This window comes from Triticum aestivum, chromosome 4A (assembly GCF_018294505.1).
Source record: "Triticum aestivum cultivar Chinese Spring chromosome 4A, IWGSC CS RefSeq v2.1, whole genome shotgun sequence".
Lineage (NCBI taxonomy): Eukaryota > Viridiplantae > Streptophyta > Magnoliopsida > Poales > Poaceae > Triticum > Triticum aestivum.
The window spans coordinates 134,334,136-134,345,512 of NC_057803.1; the positions used below are offsets into that span (position 1 = coordinate 134,334,136).

The following is an 11,377-nucleotide window of genomic DNA, read 5'->3' on the forward strand; positions in this document are numbered from 1 at the left end:
GCGGTACTACCGCGGATGCCTACGGTACTACCGTTGTCCTGGGAGCAGTACTACCGCAACCAACAACAGCAGCCAGTCAAGGGAGGCAAGAAGACGGAGGAAGCTCCAAGGAAAAAGGAGGGGACAAGAAGGAGACAAGTACGTGATGATTCCACCCAAACCTTTCCAACACGGACCCCCTCTTAATAGTAGGGCTTTCCTACGACTCAAATCCACCAAAAAGAAACGTAGAAAAGCCGTTGTCTTCATCAGTCTTCGAGGGGCACTCAATTGTCTTGTGCCTAGCAATGAAGTGTCTGGAATACTCATGGCACATGATTCGTCCACAAATACATTGTCATCAATCACCAAAACACTTAGGGATAAATATGCCCTTACAGGCGGTCTTATTGACCATCAACACTTGATGCTCCTTTTTGATTTCTACCTTCGCAGCCTTTAGCATTGCGAAGAGCTCGGGAATTGTATTATTCATCCCTTGCATATTATAGTTCATCACGAAGCTTTTGTAGCTTGGTGGCAGTGATTGAAGAACTCTGTCAATGACACTATCAACAGGAAGATTAACTCCCAGTTGAGTCAAGTGATTATGATACCGAGACATTTTGAGTATATGCTCACTGACAGAACTATTCTCCTCCATCTTGCAACTATAGAACTTATTGGAGACTTCATATCTCTCAATCCGGGCATTTGCTTGAAATATTAACTTCAACTCCTGGAACATCTCATATGCTCCATGACGTTCAAAACGTCGTTGAAGTCCCGGTTCTAAGCCGTAAAGCATGGCACACTAAACTATCGAGTAGTCATCAGCTTTGCTCTGCCAGGTGTTCATAACATCTGGTGTTGCTCCTACAACAGGTTTGGCACTCAGCGGTGCTTCCAGGACGTAATTCTTCTGTGCAGCAATGAGGATAATCCTCAAGTTAGGGACCCAGTCCGTGTAATTGCTACCATCATCTTTCAACTTTGCTTTCTCAAGGAACGCATTAAAATTCAACGGAACAACAACACGAGCCATCTATCTACAACAAATATAGACATGCAAAATACTATCAGGTACTAAGTTCATGATAAATTTAAGTTCAGTTAATCATATTACTTAAGAACTCCCACTTAGATAGACATCTCTCTAATCATCTAAGTGATCACGTGATCCAAATCAACTAAACCATAAGCAATCATCACGTGAAATGGAGTAGTTTTCAATGGTGAACATCATTGTGTTTATCATATCTACTATATGACTCACGCTCGACCTTTCGGTCTCAGTGCTCCGAGGCCATATCTGCATATGCTAGGCTTGTCAAGTTTAACCTGAGTATTCTGCGTGTGCAAAACTGGCTTGCGCCCGTTGTAGATGGACGTAGAGCTTATCACACTCGATCATCACGTGGTGTCTGGGCACGACAAACTTTGGCAACGGTGCATACTTAGGGAGAACACTTTTATCTTGAAATTTAGTGAGAGATCATCTTATAATTCTACCGTCAATCAAAGCAAAATAAGATGCATAAAAGATAAACATCACATGCAATCAATATAAGTGATATGATATGGCCATCATCATCTTGTGCTTGTGATCTCCATCTCCGAAGCACCGTTATGATCACCATCGTCACCGGCGCGACACCTTGATCTCCATCGTAGCATCGTTGTCATCTCACCAACTATTGCTTCTACGACTATCTCTACCGCTTAGTGATAAATTAAAGCAATTACAGGGCGATTGCATTGGATACAATAAAGTGACAATCGTTCTTACCTACGCATCAAAACCACAATGATAGTTCCTCAAGTTAGTGCTGTTTTAACCTTCTCAAGGACCGGGCGTAGCCACACTCGGTTCAACTAAAGTTGGAGAAACTGACACCCGCCAACCACGCGTGTGCAAAGCACGTCGGTAGAACCAATCTCGCGTAAGCGTACGCGTAATGTCGGTCCGGGCCGCTTCATCCAACAATACCGCCGAACCAAAGTATGACATGCTGGTAACTAGTATGACTTGTATTGCCCACAACTCACTTGTGTTCTACTCGTGCATATAACATCAACGCATAAAACCTGGCTCGGATGCCACTGTTGGGTAACGTAGTAATTTCAAAAAAAAAATCCTACGCACACGCAAGATCATGGTGATGCATAGCAACAAGAGGGGAGAGTGTGTCCACGTACCCTCGTAGACCGAAAGCGGAAGCGTTAGCACAACGCGGTTGATGTAGTCGTACGTCTTCACGATCCGACCGATCAAGTACCGAACGCACGGCACCTCCGAGTTCTGCACACGTTCAACTCAATGACGTCCCTCAAACTCTGACCCAGCCAAGCTTTGAGGGAGAGTTCCGTCAGCACGACGGCGTGGTGACGATGTTGATGTTCTACCGTCGCAGGGCTTCGCCTAAGCACCGCTATGATATTATCGAGGTGGACTATGGTGGAGAGGGGCACCGCACACGGCTAAAAGATCCAAGGGATCAATTGTTGTGTCTATGGGGTGCCCCTCTCCTCCGTATATAAAGGAGGGGAGGAGAGGGCCGGCCAAGGGGAGGAGGTGCGCCCAAGGGGGGAGTCCTACTCCCACCAGTAGGACTCCTCCTTTTCCTATTTGGAGAGGGAGAGGGAAGGAAGAGGAAGGAGGGAGGAAGGAAAGGGGCGGCGGCCCCCCTCCCAATTCGGATTGGGCTTGGGGGGGGGTCCTCCCTTGCTCCTTTCCCCTCCTTTCCACTAAGGCCCATTAAGGCCCATATACCTCCCGGGGGGTTCCGATAACCTCCCGGTGCTCCGGTATTATCCCGATCTCACCCGGAACCATTACGGTATCCAAATATAGTCGTCCAATATATCAATTTTTACGTCTCAAACATTTTGAGACTCCTCGTCATGTCCATGATCACATCCGAGACTCCTAACTACCTTCGGTACATCAAAAACCATAAACTCATAATATAACCGTTATCGAACTTTAAGCGTGCGGACCCTACGGGTTCGAGAACTATGTAGACATGACCGAGACACGTCTCCGGTGAATAACCAGTAGCGGAACATGGATGCTCATATTGGCTCCTACATATTCTATGAAGATCTTTATCGGTCAAACCGCATAACAACATATGTTGTTCCTTTTGTCAACGGTATGTTACTTGCCCGAGATTCGATCGTCGGTATCTCAATACCTAGTTCAATCTCGTTACCGGGAAGTCTCTTTACTCGTTCCGTAACACATCATCCCGCAACTAACTCATTAGTTGTAATGCTTGCAAGGCTTAAGTGATGTGTATTACCGAGTGGGCCCAGAGATACCTCTCCGACAATCGGAGTGACAAATCCTAATCTCGAAATATGCCAACCCAACAAATACCTTCGGAGACACCTGTAGAGCACCTTTATAATCACCCAGTTACATTGTGACGTTTGTTAGCACACAAAGTGTTCCTCCGGTAAACGGGAGTTGCATAATCTCATAGTCATAGGAACATGTATAAGTCATGAAGAAAGCAATAGCAACAAACTAAATGATCAAGTGCTAAGCTAACGGAATGGGTCAAGTCAATCACATCATTCTCCTAATGATGTGATCCCGTTAATCAAATGACAACTCTTTGTCTATGGCTAGGAAACATAATCATCTTTGATCAACGAGTTAGTCAAGTAGAGGCATACTAGTGACACTCTATTTGTCTATGTATTCACACATGTATCATGTTTACGGTTGATATAATTATAGCATGAATAATAAACATTTATCATGATATAAGGAAATAAATAATAACTTTATTATTGGCTCTAGGGCATATTTCCTTCACTATCACCCCAAATTGGAGTAAAATCGTTTAGTAGAGCTATTCACCCCCCCCCCCCTCTCTAGTCCTTATACGTCGATCCCAACACACACATGCGCGCGCAGAGAGAGATAAGGAGAGAGGAATCCACCTAGGAAAATGATATGATGAGGTTGCTATTGAAGCTTCGAGGGTGCTCATAGCTGACAGGTGCAGCGGCGCGAGAAAATACCAGATCTACAAACACCCTCTATTGTAAAAAAGGTGAAGTAACCATTGACATGCGGTTGTTGAACACGCATCAGTGATGACCATTCCTTCCCAACTAAGCTGGAGTACAACCAATCTTTGAGGGGGAAAGGTACTCCCCTATCAGTGAAGATGTATCATCTAGGTCATCAACTTGTGATCAATAACACCATTGGCCAAAACAACTCCCACCAGTGGTGATGATATCGGCTTTGACAAGGTGTGGGTGGTACTCGTCGGCGGTGTAACAAAAAAGGGCATTCGGTCATGTAGAATTGATGTGTGACATCACCCATCAGGAGAGAATCCCTTAGTTGTCCTCGAGTCATTTCCATTGATGGGTAGTTGTGCGTCGGCGATGAGGCACATCATTGATGAGAGCAAAGCTCATCTGTTTGTGGAGGCCCGTGAACAAAGGGTATTATTTTCCATCAATGTGTTCTAGCCTCAAGTGCATATGATGCATGTTATCTAGTCCAAATAGGCACAAAAAGACTAGATGGGATCTATTTTTATACAAGATTTTTATGTTTGTATTGTCTATCCTTCATAATATGATTTGTCTTTTTGTTTCTTGAGTTGTGGATCGAATCAAAAATTGATAGTTTATGACATCATATCTTCGTCATCTACTCGAAGTTGGTTTGAAAACAATGATTTTAGGGACTATTCTGGTCTCGCGTGCATAAGATGATACCCCATGCGCTTGCAGCAGAAATTGGATGTCGCTATTTCTATGAGATTTTGTGGTATGAGCCTTTAGTATTCTAATTAGCAATATGGGCATTGAAATTAAATTACATATAATATATTATATTTGATTATTATATAGTTGTAACACATTTACTTAATATAAATAACATGGATGATGTATGTTAGGTCGGTCTTCACATGCATAGTGGCATGGTGAGTTGCCAAAGTTTCATGGCTAGAGAATTAAATCTAGTGATGCATGCATAATAACATGGTGAATTGCCATAGTTGCATGTCAAGATAATTGAGTTAGTGAGGATGAACTATTTAGGTATAAGGATTCTCATCTTGTCCATGAAACTGTTTCCTGAACCATTTCCACTTCTAACCCTAGCGAAGGAGATCTTGGGCGCGTCGCGCCGCCACACTGCCACTTCTCCTCCATTGGTAGGTTGCTGCCCCCTCCTGCCTTACTGGCCCTGCCGGTGTGGGCGTATGTGGAGGCCCCAATTTATGACATGGTGATGTAGTTCCCTATTTTGTGAATTTAGATTCGCCTTCATCATCCATCTCTTCGATCCTTTCGGCGGTGATGTACAATAAAATCGTCTTCAGTGGCAGTGGAACATGCTCGGAGAATTATTCTTCCTTGGACCTTTACATCTCGACGATGTTGTTTGTGGTAGCGTCAATGGTTTGTGGGTGTAAATTCCTATCGTCCACTCCGGAGGTGAGACTATAGTTTTCAGGGTTTACCGGCATGGCGGTGACTTCCTTCGCAGTTGGGTCCTCCGGCCGCATCTCCGCATGTCGGTGTGCCCTCGGTGAGAACTACGAGATTTAATGAAGGTCGGGCACTCGAATACGTGGTTCTTTTGGTTGTGACGCTACTTCTCTATGACGATGATCCCGTAGGAGTGGGGATCAACAATGTTAGATAGACCCCGGCGTTTGAGCGGTTGGATGGTGCGGCATTGGCCGCTTTGAGAGGGAGACGACGGTTGACCCTGAGGACTTCAATACGATTTTAGTTCATTTAGCCTATTTATACCACTGATTTGGTCAATAGATCTACATGCTTTGCGGTAAAATAAAAAGAATTGCAAACATATCCCACTTCAGCTAATTTTACACTATATTTCTGAAAATGTGGGTGGAAGAGAGGAGAACCGCTCGCTTGTCGCTACTAAACTAGCCGCCTAGAGAAACCCACGACGAATCGTCGGGAACAGACCCCCCGCAAAAGCAAATCATATAGCGACGGTTCGACGATTAGCCTCCGAGAGAACCAAAAAAATCAGCCGAAATAGCGACGTTTCGACATTAGCCGCCCAGGGACGACAAATCGATCGAAGTAGCACGCTCGTCGTGCACTGCATAGCCGCCAGGCGAGCAACCCGGGCCGTGCAGGTGTGGCACACCTCTGAGGCTCTGTGAGGGCTCCACCGAATTACCGAATTGGTGTCTGACATGTGGGTCCAAGCATCCGCACCAACAGTTACGCCTCCGCAACAACACGCAGGTCCAGGTGGGGCCAGTTTCCTTTCTCACCATAGACCAAACCCTGACGGCTGACGTGTCCCGGGACAACTACGTGCCCTTTCTTGTCCCGCCGGTTCCATATAACCAGCGCCGCTCCTTTTCGGATCCCCCGCAGAAAAGTGGGTGAAAAAGAGCAACGGAGGAACAATCCAAGACCCTCTTCTCCGCCGCGCCTGCCACCCGCTGAGGCCCGCCTATCGGCCCAAATGGCCTCACCCCCTTCCCCGCCCCCGCCCTCGCCGCCGCCGCGGGCCGACGAGCCACGCAGCGGCGGGGGCAGGGCGCCGATCCCGCCCTACGTCAAGGCGGCGGCGGGGTCGCTCGGCGGCGTGATGGAGGCGTGCTGCCTGCAGCCCATCGACGTGGTCAAGACGAGGCTGCAGCTGGACCGCGCGGGGGCCTACCGCGGCATCGCGCACTGCGGCACCACCGTCGCGCGCGCCGAGGGCGTGCCGGCGCTCTGGAAGGGCCTCACGCCCTTCGCCACCCACCTCACGCTCAAGTACGCGCTCCGCCTCGGCTCCAATGCCATGCTGCAGTCCGCCTTCAAGGACCCCGTCACCGGCAAGGTCTCCGCGCAGGGCCGCCTCGCCTCCGGCTTCGGTGCCGGCGTCCTCGAGGCCCTCGTCATCGTTACCCCATTCGAGGTCAGATTGCACATCTCTCTTCCTCTTACTTCTTACTTCTTGTATATATGTATTCAAAAATAGGAGTATTTCTACGAGTTCCCAGATCGTTCGTGCTTGCTTTCCGTGAGTACGATGTGTTCGCATTTTGTATTCGCATATAATTTGGACAGCTCTAGACGATTCCTTGCTGGGATCTTAAAGTGTACTTTATCCATGTAAAAGTTGCATCGTTGGTGTATAAAAAAAGAGCGAAGACATAAACCAGATCCCCGCAGCTATTTAATCTTGTGTGTGCATGATGTTGATGCCTTTCTGACAACCTGTCCTTTGGGATTAAAACATGAAAGCTCTGTGATTTGCGGTCCAATTGTGGTCTGCTGGTAACATGCGCAAGGAAGTGATGAGGCATTTGTCTACCTACCCTGCCCTATTCAAATGCTGTCAAATAATAAGTTTGACCCAGAAGCACCTGGACCTCGTGTTAATGATGTCCGTGTTAGCATCCGGCTCCCCACTAGAATGCTATCAAGTGCATTTGACCGAGAATGCGGTGTAGTTGTGGTATCTTTAGTCTCAGCTGTTATTTTCTGATAGATGGAGCCCACCGGCCTTGATTTCATTCTGAAATCAGAGAAGGCTGTTCTTTTCTGATAGATGGAGCCCACCGGCCTTGATTTCATTCAGAAATCAGAGAAGTATCACATTCACACACACTCCACCCAGAACCAGCGCTGGATACAAACCACCCAGACACTGCAAAGCTGAAAAACTACACCTACAAGCTAACTCAAAACAGCATTCAGGATTTCAGGTAGAAACAAAAGACAAAACGAGTTGTTGTTTACATCAAAAGCTAGACAGAAGATCCACAACAGGCACCAATGGACTCGAGGAAGTAAAGGGGACAACAACTACATTGTTAGTCTCATGCTGATAATATTCCAGCCATGGCAACGTCCATACAACTCCTGCACCACCATTGCCAGTCTATGGGATCCCTGCCACAACACCTTCGAAGAGCACCTTTCTGCAGGGGCGCCCAGCATGTTAAGAAATGACAAACATATAAAACTATATTGGTGGGATCTCCCGGCTCACACATTGAAAACATGATTTTATTCCTAGTTTTCCATAAGGCCCAGAAGATAGCAGCCACACCAATCATAAGAAATTTTCTGTCTCTTCCTGCAGAAACATTAAACCAACCGGAAAAAAGATCATTCAAATTCACAAGCTTATGTTTCACTCCCAGCACCACGCTAGCTACAATCCAAACATATTTAGTCTCAGTTGTAGCATTGTATTATCAGCAAGGACTAGAAAACTAGAATGATAAGGTGCTAGGATCAGAATTCAAACATTACCTAGTTTGGGACAAAAGGCGCAGCTTTTTTGGTATTGTAACAGGGAAGCGGAGCTTGATCTTATAACATGAGTGATGCATTGTGAATATTGGTTCTGAGGTTCCTCTCGTGTTTACGTGTAGAGTGCCTGCCTAATTATACTGCATGGAAGTATTAAGAAAATACTCTTAATTAGTACTCCCTCCGTCCCATAATATAAGAGCGTTTTTGACACTGGGACGGAGGGAGAGTGTAAAAAACGCTCTTATATTATGGGACGGAGGGAGTACTACAGTAGATGTTGCTTGAAGTTACAAAACTATGTGAAAATAGACTCCAACACTGTAACTGCATTGAAATGGATACTTAAACCGAAAACCACCATTGTATATTTTTTCAAATCACTTTTTTCATCTTTGACTGGAAGTACAGTGTTCTATAGTTGAATCATCAGTGCAATGAGGAAAACTGTGTTACACCAAGACAACCAAGCATTGCTTAACCTCCGTCCCAAAATATAAGACCTTTTTTCAGTTCAGTTTGAACAGAAAAAACGTCTTATATTCTGAAAGGTCTTATACTCCATAGTGGAATCTCTAAAAGGTCTTATATTTAGGAACGGAGGGAGTATTAATTTTGACTTCTGTTGCTGTACCTTCTCATATTCACAGGGAAAACTGAAATGTACATTCTGTCACTGTGATTATGTTTTTCAAGCTTATTTTGTTGAGGGAATTGCTGTAATGTTTCTATATGATGGATGCAGGTGGTAAAGATTAGATTGCAGCAACAAAAAGGACTAAGCACGGACCTGCTGAAATATAAAGGGCCCATACACTGTGCAAAGACAATTGTTCGTGAGGAAGGCATTTTTGGTCTGTGGTCTGGAGCATCACCAACTGTCATGCGCAACGGCACAAACCAAGCTGCGATGTTCACAGCCAAGAACACGATAGACATCCTTCTCTGGAAGAAGCATGAAGGGGACGGGAAGGTTCTCCAGCCATGGCAGTCCATGGTCTCCGGGTTCCTTGCAGGAACCGCAGGGCCGATCTGCACCGGGCCTTTCGACGTGGTGAAGACCAGGCTGATGGCCCAAGGGAGGACCGGCGACATCAAGTACAAGGGCATGTTCCACGCGATACGGACGATACACGCGGAAGAGGGCCTCCGGGCCCTGTGGAAGGGCCTGCTTCCCAGGCTGATGAGGATTCCACCTGGCCAGGCCATAATGTGGACAGTGGCTGATCAGGTGATGGGCCTCTATGAGCGAACATATCTGCAGTCGTCTCAGGTGTAACCCGCCGCCTGCTTTCGAAGCTGCTGCGCCGAATTGATTGGTTAGTCGGCGCCATTTTGGGTTGCCTGGAATCCTGGATATTCATTTGTTCATTGCTTGAGAGACTGGTATTGGTCGGAGCAATGAGCCCATGTACTTTAGTAGTCCACAAAATAATGATTAAACCCCCTTCCAATTTTGATAAGAATGATCGGATGATGACTGACTGTTATGGATAAGAATGCTCTGATGACTGACTGTTATGGATGTGAGCTTGAATGCTAGCACCGATCTGCTTACTGGGCTGATGATGTTAATATCCAGGCCATGGGCCAGTTGTGAGATGCGATGATAAAGCCCATGACGGACGATGAGCAAACCTGGACTCTCCCTCCAGCGCATTATTTCGGCCCGATGGCTGTCGCTCTCTGCAGCCTGCATCTCCAACCCCTAAAAAAATGTAGTCTGCATCTCCATGATTGGCGATTGGCTTTTGGGAGCCATAACGCAGGCCACTGGCTTCAACTTTCACTCAATAGGCAGCTGGCTGTACAGTAGATTCAGCAACCTCAATCCAACTGTAGTTACCGCCGCATGGAGATGGAGTTTCCTTGGGACAGGGGGGGTCCCTGAGTGACCTCCAAATCCGAGGCAGAGAGATGCTGCCGCTGACGCAACGATCACCGGGCTTTTAGCATCGGGCTGTGCCCATCAGCTTGCGCACTAGCTGACCTGACCTGACCTGAGCTCAGGAGGCATCCAATTCCGGGGCCGTGACGCCCTTGCGATCCTTTTTTCACTCGCATTCTCTTGTGAAGGGATCCGGTTCTCCTTCTGTTGCTGCAGATCAAAGTCCCTGAGCCATTCAAGCCTGTCCTCGCCAGAAACCCTCGCTTGAAAAAAGCCCTGGTGCCTCTGCCGCGGATCGCCCCAAGTTGCTGCACGCTTTCTGCACCCGGTTGCTATCTCCCGGCAGCTCTGTTTTCATCCATGTATGCGCTGTGCCGTGCACGTTCTTATCTGTCTGCCCAACCATTACAAGGCCGCGTGTGTGTCTGGAGACTGTGTGCCCTCGAGACACCCAGCTGCAAGCAAATCGTCTCTGGCCAAGCGAGATCAGTGGTAGATGCATGAATCAGTCAGTGTGATATCTTTTCTCGATGGCCACACATGTTTCTTTCCCCTTATGTTTCTTATACTATTAAATTAAAGGGAATCTGCGGCGCCAGATTGGCTCCGACGAACCCTCGCCAGAGTGCACCGCACACAACATATATGGCGTGGTCACTTGGAGGCCACACAGGACGGAATCGACGAGCACAGACCAAGAAACAGGGGTTGCATTTTCCTGCCTCCCTAGATAGATGCCCAGATCAAATGCCCTGGTTTGGTTTCGTCTCAAACATGCAGCCTCCCTACTTTCTGAAACCACGGTGGATCCACATGCCATGCCAAATTTGGAACTTTTTCGCTTGTGCTCTGCCGGCTGATCATGCACTCATCATGCATGCATGCCAGTGGTGCGAGTGATTCATCCCACACTACGCAAAGCAATCTCTATCCATTCTCATCTCTGTGTGTGTCTCTATGTAAACTCGAATAATTGTCCCAAGGATATATGGATGCATACATACACAATCACATGGACCAAGGCCCCTGCTTTGATCTCTCTTTCCTTGAGAAAATGTATACATCTTTCTTTCTTTATCGGAAAAAAAGGGATTGCATACTTGGATATGGACCAAGGGAGAGTTTGTGTGGCGGGATCAGCTGCTAGTAAATGGGAAAAAGAGCGCCATTCCAACAACAAAAATGAGAAAAGAGCATCGAGGAAGTGATCAGCAGTGAATTGACTGCTCG

General features: G+C 46.9%; 1 protein-coding gene across 1 annotated transcript; it reads left to right on the forward strand.

Annotated features, from left to right (window-relative positions):
• The first annotated feature begins 6,365 nt into the window (after positions 1 to 6,365).
• Positions 6,366 to 9,725, forward strand: LOC123085579 (mitochondrial succinate-fumarate transporter 1). Its single transcript, XM_044507245.1, has 2 exons — positions 6,366 to 6,913; positions 9,005 to 9,725. The coding sequence occupies exons 1-2, from the start codon at positions 6,473 to 6,475 to the stop codon at positions 9,536 to 9,538; spliced, it is 975 nt and encodes a 324-aa protein (XP_044363180.1). The 5' UTR covers positions 6,366 to 6,472; the 3' UTR covers positions 9,539 to 9,725.
• Positions 9,726 to 11,377: the final 1,652 nt, after the last annotated feature.